Source organism: Bradysia coprophila, unplaced genomic scaffold (genome assembly GCF_014529535.1).
Source record: "Bradysia coprophila strain Holo2 unplaced genomic scaffold, BU_Bcop_v1 contig_24, whole genome shotgun sequence".
Lineage (NCBI taxonomy): Eukaryota > Metazoa > Arthropoda > Insecta > Diptera > Sciaridae > Bradysia > Bradysia coprophila.
The window spans coordinates 8,147,782-8,167,900 of NW_023503501.1; the positions used below are offsets into that span (position 1 = coordinate 8,147,782).

The 20,119-nt window shown below is 36.4% G+C and overlaps 1 protein-coding gene and 4 non-coding genes across 8 annotated transcripts; 2 read left to right on the forward strand and 3 right to left on the reverse strand.

Moving 5' to 3' along the window:
* The first annotated feature begins 8,426 nt into the window (after positions 1-8,426).
* On the forward strand, positions 8,427-8,499 carry Trnaf-gaa. The gene has a single exon. It is a non-coding gene; the product is annotated as a tRNA-Phe (tRNA).
* Positions 8,500-9,346: 847 nt separating this feature from the next.
* Positions 9,347-9,419, reverse strand: Trnaf-gaa. The gene has a single exon. It is a non-coding gene; the product is annotated as a tRNA-Phe (tRNA).
* An 81-nt stretch (positions 9,420-9,500) lies between these two features.
* Trnaf-gaa lies at positions 9,501-9,573 on the reverse strand. The gene has a single exon. It is a non-coding gene; the product is annotated as a tRNA-Phe (tRNA).
* A 385-nt stretch (positions 9,574-9,958) lies between these two features.
* On the reverse strand, positions 9,959-10,031 carry Trnaf-gaa. Its single transcript has one exon. It is a non-coding gene; the product is annotated as a tRNA-Phe (tRNA).
* Positions 10,032-10,365: 334 nt separating this feature from the next.
* On the forward strand, positions 10,366-19,818 carry LOC119078129 (C2 domain-containing protein 5). Of its 4 annotated transcripts, none has more exons than XM_037185591.1 (15): positions 10,366-10,850; positions 10,919-11,078; positions 11,165-11,466; positions 11,525-11,709; positions 14,167-14,357; positions 15,947-15,961; positions 16,464-16,607; positions 16,860-17,028; positions 17,084-17,449; positions 17,509-17,743; positions 17,809-18,012; positions 18,225-18,626; positions 18,693-18,977; positions 19,034-19,306; positions 19,575-19,818. In XM_037185591.1, exons 1-15 carry the CDS (start codon positions 10,674-10,676, stop codon positions 19,635-19,637), a joined length of 3,171 nt encoding a protein of 1,056 aa, XP_037041486.1. In that variant the 5' UTR covers positions 10,366-10,673; the 3' UTR covers positions 19,638-19,818. The 4 variants fall into 4 exon arrangements, with proteins under 4 accessions (XP_037041486.1, XP_037041489.1, XP_037041487.1 ...); XM_037185594.1 differs by having other exon boundaries at positions 18,693-18,959; XM_037185595.1 differs by having other exon boundaries at positions 10,382-10,850; positions 14,167-14,300.
* Positions 19,819-20,119: the final 301 nt, after the last annotated feature.

The window sequence follows — 20,119 nt, forward strand, 5'->3', positions numbered from 1 at the left end:
AGGGAAGACACTTTTTGTATCTTATAGCGTTGATACGTCCATTAATATTTGATTGTTTCTGATTGTTTTTGATTGATTGGTGATACATAGAGTGACAAAAGGTTAAGCTAAATTTACGAGCTGATTCACAAATGCTCGAACGAGCTCATAAATTGACCTTGACGTCTTCCAGACGGTAATTATCTGTAATTGGTCAATATGGTCACAGTAAATGAAGTAGAAGATTTGAAATCAATCTCGCGGAAATACTCACATCAAATGAAGTAATAGATTTAACAGAAGAACTACTGATATGTTTGCTGTCTGGGGAACGAAACGGAATAAACTGCACATCAGTATACATAGATAGAATATACACTGTGAGCATAATTTGGTGATACGGTTGGTAATTAAATCGAATACGTTGACTAGCAACGGTTTTCTTAAAATTCTCTCGATCTACTTTTACGCTGAAATTAAATCAGTGCCTCAAACAAAAATCATCTAAATTCTAAATTTATCTCAATTTGACCTTTGACATTTTGTTTTATAGCTTAAAATTGTTCCACACGCTAATTACCTTCTCATCAAGACGTATTATAAGGGCGGAGCCCATTATTTGCTACTTACTTTTAAAATGGTCATAGTAAACTCAAAGTTGTTTCTTTCACCTGAGATATTTAAAGCTAAGAAAATCCACTTTTATCAACAATTCTTAGAGTTTCAGATTACATTATTTTCTAGGAACAGTAATTTCATCTCTCAGTTGCATGATATTAAAAAATATTTCCATTTCAAATTGTTTTTTTACAATTCTCACCATATCAATTTACTTTTCCCTTTTATGTTCAGATGCAACCTCAAGTTATAGTAACAGTATTTCTGTTTGCGGTGCTCGCCTTGTTTTCCTGTGTGGCCTGCAGTAAAGAACTAAGCACACCACCTTTATGCGAACCGGGTATATTGGAAGAGATGCCACAACATATACGAAAAGTTTGCGTTGCTTTGGAAAATTCTAACCAATTATCAAATGCCCTGAATGCGTACATCAGAAATGAAGCAGCTGGTAAGTGAAACTTTTTCCTTGTTAAATCGAATCTCGAAGGTAAAGTAAAGCAAAAATATTTTTTTTTACTGTTTCTGGTGCAGCTCTTCTATACAGAGGTGAAGACTTAGCAGCACCATCTGGTGAGTATTTTTTTAGTCTTTTAGTTCTTCTTACAGATGATGATTTATGTTTGGAAAAAATAGTTCTTAACTTGAGATAAAAGCACGCACAGGATAGACCAAATGCCAGAACATTACTTATGTACAGGCGATGCGACAGAGCATTGGTATTATAGTTCTCATCTTTAAGTTATGGTGCTTTCAGACGTAGCCTCACTTCAATTTCGTTAAATGTAAAATCATTTGTTTCAAATTTCTTTAACGTAAATGGCATTTCAAACGTCCCTGAAAGTAGACCGTTTTAAATTTCGTTATGTCGAACTTGGGAGAAGGGTCCGAATGATAAATCGGCGTGGGGTAATTTGGCGCACGGTGCTAAACCAACGCATTTTTCAACTACGTAAAAGGTAAACTCGCACACGATTTTTCGATACCAAAATTTTGTAAAAGGAGTCATTAAGTCGATGACATGTTCAGCGTGATCAACCTTTTTTTATCCACTCAAATGCGGTGAGAAGATGTCGATGGAACTTAGGCACTCGTGAAATTACCTGAAATGAATCGTCCAGGACAGATACGTTAATAACTATTTTATCTGCCTAGAACGAAAATCTCGCATTTTTTCCCTCTAGTGCTAAACTGTTTATCATCTCGATATATCTGTTCTTAGCAGATAAAATAGTGTATGCAAATCTGTTCAAAATGTTTATTTTGACGATTTGGATTATGTGCCACACGCCTTCAGTTCAGTGACATAACTTTCAAATCGTCAAAACAAACATTTTGGACAGTGGTGCATTATTAGACACTAGATGTGTGGATTGTCATTAGATTCCAAAGACAGAGTGTGATAATACTAATTATGTGCTTAAAAAAGCATTTATCACCGAGTTGCGTACAATGTTCTTCTCAATGACGGCGAAGAAAACGCCCCTTTTCGTCACCAATTTGAGAAAACCAAAATTTTGTTGACAAAGGATTTTCTGTTTGGAATTTTCGAAATTATGTCAAAGGACTTTCTACTCTATATTTACCACTCATCAAGAAATGTGGCCATAACTACTTGCTATTTAACTGGGCTGTGAATAAATAAAAATAATTTTTCTTTTATCAATAGGAACTGGCAAACGAACCGATGTTGACCACGTGTTTTTGAGATTTGGAAGAAGGCGCTAAGTTAATCATTTCATTTTATCTGACACATTCCTAAGCATTATGATAATTTAATTTATTTTTGGGGAAAAAAACTTAATTTTTGTTATTAATTTTGTGAAATTTTGATTTTTGTAATATAATAACATGAAAATATCCGTTTAAAAAACTTAAAATCCATGCAATTACTACAGAAAATGGGGGATCTAACCACAATTTATGAAATGAATTTTTCTTTTTCTTTTGCTAATTTATAATATTTACGACAATTAAAACATTACACATGACATGCACCAGCCAATGAATGTGTTTTGTTCTAAACATTATAAACTGCTTTATAAATAAACGGTGGAAATTGATGAAAGAAACAGTCTTCAAAGTTATACGTCTACATAACTAATCCAATCAATTAATTAAAAAAAAAACTTTTCGAATAAAAAAGAAACTAAAAATTGTTATAAATTAAACACAAACTATAAATCAATTAAATGTTTTAAATAAAGAAAAAATGAGATCAATTGATGTACTGATGTTTGAATCATAAATTGTGAACATACAAAAATAATTGAAATTTAATTTAATAAATAAATTTTAAATAAACTTAACAACAAACCAAAACCAATTCATATATTTATTGAAATGAATTATACATTTATGTAAAAGTAAACAGCAAATTTTTTGTATTTTTGTCTGAGCCCTTGTTGCGGTATCACTGTTATTATGTCCCGTCCAGACCCAGTAAGGAAAAATCCACTAACTAATCTCCTGCCGCCTGAAATGTAATGCCTTAAACCTAAGTTCTTCTCCAAATTACAGCACCATGTTTCTATTTCGGAGCACAAAGACTAAGTTGATTCTAAAGAGGTCAGGCAAAAGCTAATTGTTAAGACACTATATTATCCTCTGAAGACTACAGCTTGTTGACTCTTAACTAAAAAGTTCAGAAGCTCTTTGTTCCTTTAAGAAAGGCGCACAGCCGATTACAGCCATTACCGACAACTTGAACAAATTTCAGAGCCACAATCGAAAAATATATTGACCGGCACCTAGTCCAGTCGTTTACCGTTTACAATCTTTTGTACAATATTGATAATATTTTAACTAAAACGGCCAAACATCTGTAAACTGTGTTCTTTATCTCCTTGCCATTCTTTTCGTTGTTTCTTGTTACTTTTTCGCAGCTAACATGAGGAGCCTAAAATGGAGCCTAGCCGATGTTTTAGGACTTAAAAATTAAAATTTTACGCTATGGTCTTTTGAGATAGGGTCGAACTTAGTTTCCAACCATTCAAGTACAGGCCTTTCACACCTCCTTATTTCCTTATTTTTCCTTATTTTTATAAAAACCTCCTTATTCCTCCTTATTTTTCGCAAAGTTCATCAACGTAAATCAAAATTAGGGAAAAAAAATTCGTTGCGCGGCAAAAATAATAATTTTAATTATTTAACACAAGGAACTCTAATAGTACAGATGAAATTTTGTATAAAAATAATTTTCTACCGTTAAAAATTTGAATTTTGTTCTTAATTTTTTTTTTCGTTGTTATGTTGGATTTCTGTACAAGCCTGTCTGTCAAAATTATTTTTATAAAAAAAATCAGCTGTACACTCGCTGTGGAACAAGGAGTGGGAACGGGTAAGTCGACAAAATATTATTGCTGGAATAGATGGCAAATAGGTCACTGATAAAGAATAGTTTGGGTGATAAGCTTGATTTTTGGTCATTCTCGGGTTATGGATATCCTAACTTCAAAAATTGTGTTTTTTTCACATATTTGACATCGGCTAGCGGAAAGTAGTACGAATTAAATTATAGTTTCTTCGGCAATTCGTCAGAGTATTGTATTCTGCACAAAACTCTCCGTGCAAGGCAATTCGCTAAAAATAATATCGAATTTTTCTCATTTTTCGATAGATTTGATTTGAGCATTTATACTTCAGATGTCAACAGCTAATCGTAATGACCGGTTTAACATAAATTTTTGTGGTTCCACGCCGCCTCTCGGCTCGAGAGTCTCGAGTAGAACTATTTGATTTAACATGTAAATTGCCCTTAACATTGTCTCAGACATGCGTCCTTATTACAAACAATTCAAGGTTTTAGCATTATTTACACTTACTTCTTTCAAATTTATACTTTTATACTTTCACCAATTTATTATTTTTCCGGAGTTCGAACGGGATAAACAACAACTTTTGCAGTTAAGAGCTTCCGAGCCTACGCTGAAATTGTAGCCTACATTTCTGCGTTTCGAAATTTTTGATCACTAATATCTTTTTACGAGAGCCCTTTTTGAAAAATGTACGACCACATTTTCGAGTAAAAATATGTCAGCTTTGAATAAAAAATAAAATTGTCTGTGAAAGTTCCATGTGCTTTGAGAAAAGTGTACCTTTGATGCAAATTTGGGGCATCGGTACAGTTTTCTCAAAGCACATGAAACTTTCACAGACAATTTTATTTTTTATTCAAAGCTGACATATTTTTACTCGAAAATGTGGTCGTACATTTTTCAAAAAAGGCTCTCGTAAAAAGATATCAGCGATCAAAAATTTCGAAACGCAGAAATGTAGGCTACAATTTCAGCGTAGGCTCGGAACCTCTTAATGAGAACAAATGTTAACAAAAACGGTAGGTTACGTCAAAATAAACAGTGATGCGTTTTATTTTGAATTTTGAGGCGCACTCACAGTGATAATTGGTGAAGCTAAGCTTTGCTAAGAATCTAATTCAAGCCTTAAACGCGCCCAAAATATTCAAATTTTCATCGTGATAAAAGTGAATTCTACGATCCAACTTTACAAAAACGATTTGTCAAAATAAACAATAATGTGTTTTATTTTAAAGTTGAGGCGGACTTCCGATGGTAATTGCTGTATCTTAGAATAATCGCGATTTTTATCGAAAAATTTCTCCTCATTTTCCCTTAATTTCAACTGAAAAATTTCCTTATTTTTGTGCTAAAACCTCCTTAATTCCTTAATAGTGAGAGGCCTGTTCAAGCAGGAGTAGCATACTGTTGCAACATGGTATGTTAACTATATATTATATAATATGGCTTTCGAAGCTTCCACAAAAATGTTTGGATGCTAAATATTTTACTAATCAACTTTCGAAGAGCCGGCACGCCGATTCTTGAGAAAATCAACTCCACCTAAATGACTTGTCTCAAAGACTGTTTCAAGTAAAATCGTCGACAAGACAAATACCATCTGCACATTTTTGTGGAACATTGTACGCTTCGAAAACCTCAGGACTTAACCTGAATAAGAATATTGGTTAAATGCTTCAAACATCATGTGCCAGAGTACACCTCTATTTTACACACAAAGCCAAAACGACAGGGACAGTAAGAGAACCCTGAAGATGACTTAATTCACAATAAAATCTATAATAATGAGACCTGTGTTTCATATTTTGTCGAAAAAATTGATAATTTTTAAGTATTTCCGGCTTATAAGTTCCGTTCCCGTCCAAAAAAAAGTGGAATCTAAACTCCATTTTCCTATGAATATTTAAAAAAAAAAAAACAATTGAAGTAGAAGATTTCGTATCACCACTATAAGCAATCTCAACAAAAATCTCTTCGAGAAAAGTGTGACGCAGTCTTTGAAGTACAATTTCTAAAATGAATGATATCGTTAGAGTTGCGGCTTTCCCAATCCCAATTAGTTCAAACAAGCTAGCTTAGTTTTCCTCATCATCTGCCAATAATTTGTAACAAAAAATTGACTGAAAACAACAAAAATTTTATGAAAAAAATCTGCAAATTTTTCAGCTGCCCAACATACTCGGAAAGTGACCAAATTTTTCCAGCTGCCCAACATACCCTGAAAGTGACCAAATATTTCCAAATGCCCACCATACCCTGAAAGAGACCAAATATTTCCAGCTGCCCAACATACCCTGAAAGTGACCAAATTTTTCCAGATACCTGACATACCCCGTAATAAACCATAATATTCAAAAACTTTGAATTTTGAAATTTCGACCGAATTACAACCAACTTCACAACAATCATGACAAAACTATCATCACAACACTATCAACACAAAATGGCTGTACATTTTTATATGAGAGAAATTGTTCCGAAAATTAATTAATTAATTCCACAAAATTCTGTTTTTTCCTGGGATAATGATGAATGAAACTTAAGTTCTAATGGCATGACTAAGGTTCCTGCAAAGTTTCATCGATAGATAGATAGATAGCTAGATAGAAACATACAGAGTAAGTTGAAAGATCTTGATTGTTTGGAGAATGCCATTTTTCATGTGTTTGTACTGAAAATGACGATTTGGAAAACGCAATATAGCCGGTTCCCGAAAACTATGGTAGGCGTGTGATAGCTCATTTCCTTTGTATTTCAAGTGAGAATGTTTTAAAAATAATTTGGTTACGATATTGGACATTTTGCCGAAAGTAGAATTCTCACCTAAACATAGTTGCCGAGTCTCAAAAAATTTTCTTCGTTTTTTTTTGAAGTTAGATTACGTCAAGTCCTCCGCTATCGCTCCGGACATGATGCCGAGTCTCAAAAAATTTTCTTCGTTTTTTTCTTGAAGTTAAATCGCGTCAAGTCCTCCGCTATCGCTCCGGACATGATGATTTGAACAAGAGATGTAGATGACTTATTGAATGCATTCAACACGTTTGTCGTTTCCAAAAGATTAATTTCATTGGTTGATCGAGAAATCAAGAGTGTAAGTAATTCTTGTGATTGTCTTCTAAACTTTACAATGCTCTTTCAAAAATTAAATATTTAAAAAATCTATAAAAAACAATTTGAAAGGGAAGATATTCGACATTCAAGTTTTGTTGACGGTCTTGACATATATATATGTAGGCGATACTCTAACGATAACAAAGCTTTCCAGCGCAAACAAGGAGTGTTAATGAAAAATAAGTCAGTCATGGGGAGAAAAATGTAGGATTTTTCCTTGGTTTGTCGTGGTATAACTGTCTCTCACTATATGACTACTTATGGTCCATGGAAAAAACGGAAAATGTACATATAGGGCGATTACAATTTAAGTGTGCGACATGTCGTCTGTAGAATGTGCATTTAACGACAAGACCAATGGCTGACTTATTCGATACGTATTTTTTTCAAATTTATTTTGGGCTTTTCAAAAAACATTGCAGCGTTGGGACATACCAAATTTTTTTACCTAAACTTACAGCTTGCGCTTTACCTTTATTCTTTACAATCTGACGCTCGTACCCAGTTGCAGGGCCTTTTATAGAACCTTCGAAGTTCTAGGAAATTTGTAGAAGTTTTAGAATTTACTAGATTGCAAGAAATATTTCTACAAATTGCTACAATTTATACAAGTTTTACAAATCTTAAATCAATATTTGAGCAGTGAGATTTTAGTTTACTACAAATCGTTGGAATCTTGAATGTACAATGTTGACACAAAACAAAAACTTGCAACATAAAGAGAGTCGCTCTATTCCGATCTTCATTAAGAAATAAAATGCAAGATTTGGCCTGTATATAAGAAACAACGTACTTTTTACAACACAGGAGAGATAATAGTCATTTTCTCCCCTCAGCTGAAACTTTGGAAGCCGTTGTTGTGAAAACGTGTTTATCTCAGGAAAAGAGTTGGAAATTCCATTTTCTCAGGTGAGTTGTTACCCTTTCTACGCTCGAACACCCTGGAAATGCAAGTTCCAACTCTTTTTACCACGTTGAACAATTAACTATTTCATGATTAATGAAAATGAAAAGATGTTGATGAAAAAGCTGGAATATCTGTACTAACAGGAATCCAATTTCAATACTACTTCAACAGAACTAAATTCATTTGCAACAGTCATCATTGTCGAATTTGTTCGATTACATAATTTCAAAATGAACTTTCAATCAACATTTTAGTCAAAATGTAAGCATAACAAAACTATGTCAAAATGGTAATATCGTCCAAGTAGAAGTAAATACATCTAATACTTGTCTATATATACAGACACTATATACCCATCCAACGATTGCCACACTTCCTTCTTTTTTAACTTTCTATTCTTGAATATACGATTACCATAAAATTAACATTGAAAAGAGGTATGCATTTCATTCAACATGGTCACAGAGTCGATGGCTTCGTAGAGAAGGTTTGATACGGCCGAAATAGCTCAGTTGGGAGAGCGTTAGACTGAAGATCTAAATGTCCCGTGTTCAATCCACGGTTTCGGCACAACTTTTTTTTTATTTATTTTGATTTTCCAGCTTAGTCATTTTAATTTACAAAAAAAAATGTTTTTAAAAAGATTATGTCAAGTAGGTACATTGTAAGTCTTTATATTTATTTGGACTGTAATGATGTTATGATATTCCGAGCCTATCCAGTTTTGTTTTCACTAATCTGAAACCATCTTGTGAAACATTTTATTTTAAGTCATTCATTTAACATAAAGGTTGGAGCTAAATAAAAAAAAAAGTTTTGTTTAGATAAACAAATTTGACCAGTGACCATATTTGAACATATTATTTACCTTATTGTCTCCCATCAATGAGAAAATTGGGGTTTGTTAACGTCTGGTCGAATGACATTTCTAGTGAGAAAAGTGCAGTACTTTCTCTCAAGTGGGGAGAAAATAGAACTTTTCTCATTTGAACTGTTTTTGTTATCAAAAATGGTGCTGTGAATTTATGTTTTTTGTTTCGCGTAGAAAAATTGTTAATCACACATTGCACCTCACACCTTGTTGGAATTTACTGTTCCCTCCTCTCTATAAGCAAATAACTATTGACTAACATTATTGATACAGATTACAGCATCATTAAGATACAGAAAATAATCCGAATAATTATTTACATGGGTGATCTCACCGACAAAGGCAGGAGAAATAAACGATGGACTCCGCCTAATCTGTATCAGTTTGTTGAAAATACTTGAAACATAAAAAGTAATAAAATAAACTCGACAACTATACTGGTGGACTCGACGTACCAGTTGTCTATCCCGTTTAATTCTGAAAGTCTTGTTATTGCTCCACTGTTACATTCCCTATTTAATAAATATTGAAATTACCATAAAAGTTTGCCGAAACCGTGGATTGAACACGGGACATTTAGATCTTCAGTCTAACGCTCTCCCAACTGAGCTATTTCGGCGGTACAATTTTTAGATAGCCAAAACGAATAATGACCCAGCAAAGCATTAAATTGAAGAAAAAAAAAATAATAAAAAAGCTGTGCCGAAACCGTGGATTGAACACGGGACATTTAGATCTTCAGTCTAACGCTCTCCCAACTGAGCTATTTCGGCGGTGCAATTTTATGGATACCGAAACGAACGGGCCAGCAAAGCCCTCAATTGAAAGAAAGCAAAAGATAATCTTCGTATGGATTAGTGTTGAGACTTTAGGAATTTAAGGAACTAATAAAAAAAATCTAACCAGTGAGAGAAAGCCTAAAGTATCACAAACGAAAGGCGTGTTAAGTAGACGTTAAGAACAGAATACGGAGAATACAGCATCCGTTTCTGGAACATTTCGATTGATCTTAATACATACTAGTACATTATGTCCTTGTTTAGAGATTTATTTATTTTTGCCAAGAGTGAGGTTTGTAGCCCGAGCCGAAGAAAACATAAGTTTTAATGGTTTGGTAATCAATTCATCAATAAAAAAAATGAAATAAAAAAAAAGTTGTGCCGAAACCGTGGATTGAACACGGGACATTTAGATCTTCAGTCTAACGCTCTCCCAACTGAGCTATTTCGGCCGATGCGTTAACATAATTAACAGCAAATAACACTCACCCAAAAAAAAGTTGTTCTAAAAAGTGTACTAAATTATCCAAGACACAGTCCATAGTCTGGTTGTTCTGGTACATATTTCTTTTTACTGAAAGAAATGAGTTTGTTTGATTGAAAACCAATCGAAATCCGTATGTGCTGCTACTGGTATGACTGATTTGCGGTTTACTTTCATTGGTATTTTATTCTCTAACGTAAATTAGCTCAAATTTTAAAACTATATTTTACGAATCAGTTGCTCGACCTACGAACATGCTCACTACAGCTGGACTATGATGTGCTAAAGATTGTCGTTATCTGACTGACATAATGAACTGTCACAATATTATCAAAAAATAGTGTCCGTGCAGTTCGTCTTTTCTTTTTTTAAATTCTAAATTTAAATTTATTTTTGTACATTTGGATCATAAAATGTGAAATAATGCACCGAATTATGAAAGTGAATTGAAACAACCAACATAATCATTCAATGAAAGATTTAAATTTAACCACAAGCTCAAATTAGCCAATATAACCTATTTCAGTGTTAAAAAATAGTTTTTTTTTCTCTTCTCTCTTTGGTTAACATTTATTTGTGTCACGCTATTCAAAATTAGAGGATCGTAACAATGCCTGGGAAAGTTAGAGTTAAAATCATTGCTGGCCGTAATCTGCCAGTAATGGATCGTGGCAGTGATACGACCGATGCTTATGTGGAAATTAAATTGGCCAACACAACATACAAGACGGATGTTTATCGTAAATCATTGAATCCGCAGTGGAACTCAGATTTTTATAGATTCGAGGTCAGTATACACTGTCCACTCCTTGTTGAACTTGGTGTTGAAACTCATCATTTGTTTACTGGTAATAGCTTGACGATGCTGAGTTACAAGACGAACCACTTCAAATACGTCTGATGGATTACGATACATATTCGGCAAACGACGCAATCGGAAAAGTGAATATTTGCTTAAATCCACTTCTTTTGCCGAGCTTTGACATGACAGGACAGGTGATACGAACAGGCAAAGGTATTGTACACTTCGTATTGACTGTACTGCAATACTGCTCGATATTCCCAACATTTTATGAATTACAAAATGTTTACTGAAATTAGGTGCCGTCATGTCTGGTTGGATACCCGTTTTCGATACGTGCAAAGGCATACGTGGAGAGGTGAATTTGATCGTCAAAGTGGATCTGTTCTCGGATGTGAATAAATTCCGGCAGAGTTCGTGCGGTGTGCAGTTTTTCCATTCCAGCATCATACCGTACGGCTATGTTGCGCAAGCGATCCACGGTTTCGTTGAAGAGCTAGTGGTCAACGATGATCCGGAGTATCAATGGATCGACAAAATTCGGACACCTAGAGCATCGAATGAGGCGAGGCAGGTCGTGTTTCTAAAACTGTCGGCACAGGTAGGCAAAGATCGAGATGCAGTGTTGGGCGAGTGTTCAAAGTCACTGGTTTGTGCAGGTTCAACGGAAAATTGGACTGAAAGCAATCGATCTGGGTGCAAATGCGGTTATCGGCTATGCGCAGTGTTTCGATTTGGAAGGTGATGTTGGGGTGGTAGCGAGAGGAACTGGAACTGCAGTGACATTGGTTAAAATCAACGAATCAATGCTACAACCGACTGCTGATGCAGCTTTGTTGGAGGAGTGAGTATTCATTGTTAAATTGACCAAAATTTTAGAAATTCGCTTTCAAGTCATCGAACAGTGTTGTTCGACTCCAGTTGACAACATTTCTGCAATTAATTTTCACTTATTGCAATGCAACGGTGCTGAGGAGAAATGTTCACCGGACAAGGTCTACATTCTATATTTGATGACTGGAGGTCGTTGACTCGATTACAATGATGGTCCATGCCAATCAACAAATTAATTTCTATTTCACAAAATTGAATTAAACAATTTTCTTTCCTTCACACCAAATTTTCCGTTCTCCTTTTCCTACCGTGCCTACCTTTTCCCATTCACTCAATATTTTGAATTGCGCCACATTTGCGGTTGTTGTTTGTTTGTTTTCTCATTAAAATTTCGTTTGGTTTGGTTTCTACTGTTCCATTGATTTGTATTGATTAACTTGCACGCGTTTAATCCGTACAGACAGTTAAAATATCTGGAATTTCTAAACGACGGCAATAAGCCGGACAATTTCAGCAAATTCGATGCCCACAATTATCCGTCGAATACTGACGACGTTGTGTACAAAATTCTCGGTATCAATCAACCGAATGCAAACAGTAAGACCACAAGCATTGTGCTGAACAAGAAAATTAAAAAATCAGAAAAATTGTCCAGCACTCATCAGATGATACTTGAAGAAGAACCAGCCGAACCGTTAGAGAATTTGAAAATTTTAGTCGCTCAAGAGGACAACCGACGTGAAAATTTCAAAGAACGTTTGGGCGTCGGATTAAAAAAGATGGGAAAAACGTCGAAGAACATTCTGCGACAAAAGGGAAACCCATTCAAGCGTAGTGCCAAAACAGAAGATTCTTCTCGAGATGGATCATTATCCAACATATCTCGTGCAGTATCTACAACGTCATTGCGTGCATCGCTCACTGACATCAAAGGAATTTTAAAGAAGACCGTCAGCAGTAAGTCAAAATATCAACGATCGTCTAGCGATGGTGTTGGAATGGCTGCACTGTTGGTGAGTTCGATGATGGCAGCACCCAGTTTGGATTGTATATGCGAAACTCATGATTCTCCGAAATTATCTTGCACCAAAACCGTTCAACAGCAATCTGAATTGTCGGAAAGTAATTTATCGGAAAAGCTTCGTTTAAAGGGTGGCCCAATTGAGATGACTGGCATGAGAACGTCTGACAGTAATTTATCGTCGAATCTGTCCACGACATCATGCTCAGCCTCTACCAGTTCTTGTAATGACGACGATGAAGATGATGATTTATCGGAGGACGAGGATGACGTAACGAAAAGTGAAGTTGTTTTAGTCGATGCGGACACCGTCAGTCTTGTTGTCAAATCAGTTTTGGCACAGGAAGAATCGCAACTCGAAAGTAATAATTGGATAGAACCGGCAACCTCGTCGTCATCATCTACAGACGATCCGAAAAAAAGTCTTGTCAAACAGTCATCTGTGGAATCTAATCGCAGGGATTCTGATACAGGACCGTTATTACGTACTGGAGTAACGCGATTTTCAAAAGATAAGAGCGGAAAGGTTTCTGCTTGTGAACTTGTGGAGTCAAATTTTAGTGAAATGTCTTTCTTGAATGCTCCGAACGCAGACGAGGACGCTGACAATTGGATTCAACCTGGTTCCACAACCGACGAACCAGAGTACGTGGAAACGAGACGCGGCTCTCTGTTCAAGGAACTGAAAGAAAATATTTCCGAGAAGTTGCATTCAATTCAAGAGCATTTGACGCACAGCCAACCGGACGAAATCCGTAATAAACACGGTCTAATCAGTACCGCAATGGACACAATGTTGATTGAACAGGCTTCGATGATGGGCGCTAGGCCGTCAGTGAATGCTGTGACCGCTCTTCGAAACGAGAATGAAAAGCGAAGGTCGAGTATAGAGTCGATCAAACGACGCTTTGCATCGTTGTACAAGCGTTCAAGTGAGTCGGAAAAGTCAGAGATAAAGAATGAGTCGGGTTTGATTGGAACGGCCATGAAAACAATGCTAATGGAAGCAGCTCATGTGACCGGAGAGGTTGTCGGTCATCCCACAAAGCAACCAGCTAAAGTTGAATTGAATAATCCACCTCAACCTGATGCCGCACCATTTGCATCGTTAAATAATTCAAAGCGACCGTCTGTTATTGAAATCACCGATACATTGAAGTCGTACGGCTCGGCAATTGAATTCGGAGACGCCACTGAACAACTAATTCAGCCATTTATTTCACTAACCGATTTAAACACTGTTCGAATCCAGTTAAATAAACCAATGTTTGTTGTTGAAACTCCTCCAACCAAATCCCATTTACCGTCCGACATGCCAACATCCCCCAATAATCCCAAATGTTCTCTACCATCGACAGTTGATAATACACCAGATTGTGCTAGTTGTGACTCAAATACTACTAACAAAGCTTCTCTGCTTGTCCCCGATCCTTTTCCTGTCAACAGGTCGAATGTCGATTGTGTGGGAAGTCCGAAAACGATTGGACACATTCGTGCCGAGTCGACGGGTGGTAAAATGGCGCATAGTCCATCGAAGGGAATGGTGTCCGGATCGCAGTCGGCTTCAGTAGCTAGTACCAGTAAGGAACCAATTTTTCGTCGTTCATCCGATTCGGATTTGAGTGTTACGCCGAAAGGTAAATTCGATATTTTCAGATGGATAACGTTTGGCAGTTTTTTTTCTTTCTTACCTATTTACAGACTTAGAAAAGAGTTTTTCATTTGGCTTCGATTAACCTACTTATAGAGCGTTTACTATTGCTTGACATTCAGTTGATTTAAAATCTAATTTTTCTCTTTTTTTCATAATTTTCATTTTTGTATCGTAAGAAATTAATGACAGAGTCTCGGCCGCACTTTTTATATATTAGACAAAAATACATTTTTTTTTTAATTATTGATTTTTAGCGATGGTCTGGTCTAGTAGAAATGTTGTGACTATTTACGGCCTTCCGACTTTCCACGAACTGTGTAGACGCAGTACTATCATCATTATAACTGCTCAGCTTTACAGTCCGTGCAAAATTAAAGTCTAGACAGTCTAGGTCTATAGATCACTTCGCAAACTGTCAATAAAAACTTCAAAAATTTTGCTTTCAGAAGGGACCTAAATTTTAGTTTCGAGTCGAGGGGTTTACAATGAAAAGTCATTCTAATTCTGTTACAGTAACGGCGTGTGACGTTAAGTTGGAAAGCTGAGTGCAGGCTCAACCTATTTCAGAAACAAAACCATTCATTTAGTGTGAATGTTTTTAAAAGTTGACCAAAATTGGAAACAAAACTTTAACTTTGAAAGACCGTAAAGTGCACAAAAATATTTTTTTTCGAATTTGCGATCTATTTGCGATATAATATCACCAAGATCATCCTTCCCATCCGCGCTATTAATATTTGAAAACTCCCTTACACGTAAAAATGCGATACTCAAAAATTGCTCAGGTCGACTGACAAAAAAGAGTTGGAAAACTTACCTGTAGCAGGTAACTTTGTCTCCAGGTAATCTAGAATAGCTGCCACAGCTGTAGTGCCTCATACAAAAAAATACAGATCTAGATATTCTAGATTACATGAAGACAAAGTTACCTGCTGCAGGTAAGATTTTCAACTCTTTTCTGTCAGTGCCATTTAAAAGTAAAAAAATCCTTTTGCTGAAAAATGATCGGTTGGATTTTCTTGGAAAAAACCGAGTGTCCCAGAAGTTGACAGTTCAACGAAGTGACCTATTAGAAGGAACAGTTACTTCTCTCATTGTGCCACAGATTTTATTTGCTGATGTTACCGGAAATTCATGGTTGAATTCCGCTAACAGACAAAATAGCTTCTCGCTAAAACAAAAATTCCTAGGCTGTTATCAGTGCCTATTTTTGGTAGGCTTCGGCCAATTTTTGTAAATAAATTTACCAAAAACAGGCCCTGGCTGTTAGTTCCTTATTCTTGGTAAGGTAATATAATTTTCGTGTCGCCAACGTTGTTCACTTTAACGTATCAGACCACTAGCTGTAAATATTTTACTTCAATGCGATAACGTTACTTTTAAACACTAGTGCGCTATCAATTGCTTCTACTTTGAAACAAACTTTGAGCGAAATGACTATGTGGGCGGAAAAATTCAGAAAATGATTTTTGTAAACATTCCCATTGTTTCCATCATGCAACGCTAGACCAGACTATTAGACTATTAGTTTTTATGAAATTATTGTAAAATTTTTTCTATTTTGGCGTCCAGTTCGAGGTCGTAAAAGTGAGTATTTGACCGTCTCTCACTCTCTCTCTATATCTCTGTGTTCAACTGTTTTATGGAAATGGGATAAATTATCGGCAACAAAATGTTTTCTAACTGTTGTTCTGTGGAAGATGCAATTCCAAACTTTTTTTTTTGTTATCAAATTAACAACCGCTACACAGATATCCTAAATTGGCAAACATGTCGAACGAATTGACTAAATTTAAACCGTACCGGAGAGAGAAATGTGTGTCGCTATGTTAACAGTGCAATTGTTTGTTGTACCAATTTATGTAACCCTGTTCTCCTAACCAATATATTCGTTGTTCACTTCGGGGTCGATCGACTTACTTTAAATTTATTTAAATTGATTAAGTTAAGTTAAGTTTATTCTAACCGAAAAGCATGTGCATGCTGAATGGCTAACCGAAATAACTTCCAGCAACAAGATCTTGTTGAAAATATGATATTTGTCTTGCATATTGTTTGTCCAATGTGAAACCGAATAAAATCATTTTAGGAAATTCACTTTCAACAACTACCGAGCGTCCAGAACGTGTTGAAACTATCCTCAAAACGCCGTTTCATCATGACAATTTGGATATGTTGGAATATCCGTTCTTGACAATGTCCACATATCCGCAGGGATTTATTTTACACTTAGGTGAGACAATAGGGAACGTCAGATTGTTCGAACAGTAACGGAATGTCGAACACAAAACGGAAACGAAAACAATTTTCTTTACGATAATGAGCTTCGTCAAAGAAAAATCGTTTGTGTTTCCGCTTTTGTTCGAACGATCTGACGTTCACTAATAGGGTTTCGTTTGGATTTTCTATTCTGAAAATCTGACGTTCCCTAATTAGTGAAAGGAAATCGTAACCGATTGCCATTTATCCATTTCAATATTAAAAGGTGCCACAGTGTGTTCGAGGTCAGTAAAACTATTGGAACGTGTTCCCAATCCAGACGAACCTGAAACGAGAGATTCATGGTGGAAGGAATTGCGTATGGAGGTTCGATCACATGCTAGAGCTTTAAATTGCAACGTCATTCTGGGATACACTGAAGTTACAACTATCTCGTAAGCATTCCCTGGGATCTAGCGAAAGTTCCTAAATCATTTGAGTCTTTCGTAGCGACGATGTTTGCGTGTTATCAGCTTCGGGAACGGCAGCTGTAATAAATCCGAAATACACAACCGATATAGCTACATCGGGTCGTCTTCTTGTAGCATCAGTTGGATCAGCACCAAAAGATATTAATCAATCGGTATCCGATGTGGAAAAAGACTTTCGCAGAGTAGCCGTAACAAAAGATATTGCTCAATCACTGCCTATTAATGACAAGGCATTGTCTACACCGACGACAATAACTGACGTAGAACATGAGACTGAACTAGTGTCATTGAAGATAAATAAAGAAACTGGATGTACGTTGTGTCACATACCCTACCGGAACTCAGCTACCTTCAACATGCAAGCCAAAAAGTGTGCGTCATGCAAGTGAGTACCGATGGTCTTAAAAGATTAGGTCCGTTGATATGTAATTTGATTAAAATTAGCATTGGTGATGTACCCGACGTCTTAATGATCACAATCGAACTACCAGACAGTGTGCAAATTACCGGTCGTGGCTGTTTCGTTCAAGCTCAAGTTTGCCGCACAAAAAAAGATTTAAAATCAGAATCGAATGCCAAAGAAATATCGGATGCAATACCATTTTTAGAGTACGAGATCCACAGACTGTTGGTGAATAAAATAAAGAGTAAGGGAATGAATGCTCTCTTCGGAATGAAGGCACGTTTTGAATTAAGCTTTCCTTAGTCGGCTGGTAATAATTGATCGAATTGCATTATTTGCAGGCGACAATAGCAATCGGGGAAAAAGTTATTGCACTCATCGCAACTGGCACTGCCGTATACTTACCGTCCTTGCCTGCACCATCACCTCCGAAAATTATAGCTGGCAATTCTTGGTCGAACAGTGACAAAATTCGGGATTTACAGAAATCGCTGAGAGACACATTCGATCGTAACCGTGAGATCTATCAACTTAAATCGTCTGAGGTAAATTTTGAATTGAACAACGCAAGCATTGGTAGGGTGCTTACTGCTGTCACCGCTGTTGCTACAGTGCGGAACGATAGTAAGTTTGATTCAGCACCTATCAATTCAGTCATTGCAATGTAAATCAGATGAGGACAGTCAACTGTGCTCCAGTCATCGAATACTCAACCGATGCAAATATGTGCCACGATTTTGACGTCGCTTCATTTTAGGAACTCGAACTCGGAAGCAGAAACGCAACATCCGACGAAATGTACCTCAAAGACATCGAACCCAGTGAAATTGACTTGACCAATGGTAACAAAGATGCGTGCGTACTGGAAGTGGACGACATTGAAGATTTGGAAATCATTGCTCTGCTAATGGAACCATCGCCACCGGACGGTTTTCATATCGTTAATACGCAAACAGTTCCCGGTCTTCATGATTTAGAAGTTATACGAAATTTGCAAATGTTCGTGCAAGTGTACCGCGCCAAACTGGGACTGAATCAACAAGCTAGCAATTTTCCGAAACATTTCCAACGATTGATTCACACAATTTACTTCAAAATTCGGTCGATGATACCGTGTGCCATTTGTGATTTCCGGTTCCGATTGGACTTTCCGGAGAGTGTGAGTTGGGCGGATTTGTATGTTAGTAGTGAGCCTTTACCTAACACTGTCTTTTTGATAATCTAGGAAGAAATTCAAATTCTCGTTACTGGCATGGCTCTGGGTTTGGGCGAACCGTCTCGTCTAACAAAATATAAACGAAAAGTTGCCGCACATCCACAAACCAAAGAATCGAAAAGAATTGCCGACGATGAATTGATTTTCAACATTGAAGACGCAGAACAACCAGAACCGCTAACCCAAAGCCTTACCTTCCCATCATCGTCGAAGACTCTCACGCACACTGGTTCGTTGAAATTGCAACGATCGCCGAATCGCAGCCGCTTTAATTCTGTACGAGCCGCTAAACACGTATAAAAACTGGATTAATTTGATAAAAATTCAACTTTTGATTTTTCGATATCTAGGTTCCGTTGCGCGAACGTTTCGGCGTTGACTTGACGCCACTATGCTATGTGCCAGGCGGTAAAATCGACAAATATTTAGGAAATTTGGATTTCTTTTTCATTCGCGAATCGACGTCGGTGAAGGAGAATGGGGGAATCAGTGGTTTCGTGCACAGTTTCATAACTGAAGTCTTGGCGATAGTCCGGGCGAATATAACCGCTTTGGGTGGCAATGCAATGGTTTCGTTTTACATGACAGAATTGATTTTAGTGGACAATCCGCACAAGAATCATGTCGGTATTTGTTTTGTGGTTGTGATTGGATATGTGCGCCGGCTGACGACGTCAAAAACTTTTAGTTACATTTGACGTCTTTCTGCGCCACAAGTCAAAGAGATTGCCTAAATTTAAATGGAAAATGAGTCGTCAATAACTTTTTTCATTATTTTCACACCGAGCCATGATCAGACATTGACCGGCGCACATATCTAGCTGTGATTCTTTGTTCCAGAAAAAAATCATTTTTCTTCAACATTTTTTTTTTCTTTTTCTAATGTTACAGGGACAGTGTTTGATAAGTGTGGGAGGTGATGTGGTCTTCGTTTCCTACTTTTCCGACGAATGATATCGTCCTATTGTTGCTCTCACTTCTGGAGCGACCTTGTAAATTTTTCACACTTATTTAATTCACACAAACGAAAATGCAGAACATTGCAGAAGAAAGACGAAAGTATTATGGTTTTAGGTAAAAAAAATGTTGAAAATTATGTTGACAATTTATTATATTAACTGAATATTCATCACAATTTGATTATTTTATTAAAAACATTTTATGTAAAAAGTGGTCGCACTTGTTTTCTTTCAATTAACTAAAACAACGCTGTAACAGCCATAAATATCCTATCTCTATGGGTGTTCTGGCAGAACTGATAAAAACGTTTGTATGTTGAAGCATACATATTGGTACAATTAATTAATCATACCATTGACAGTGATTAGAGGGCGTAACTGCCATATCTCTGGAACTACCGATTTTCATAAACTTTTTTCCTTTGATTTTTTAAAGTCGACCAATGGTCCGGTAGATACCATCGAAAATTTATACGA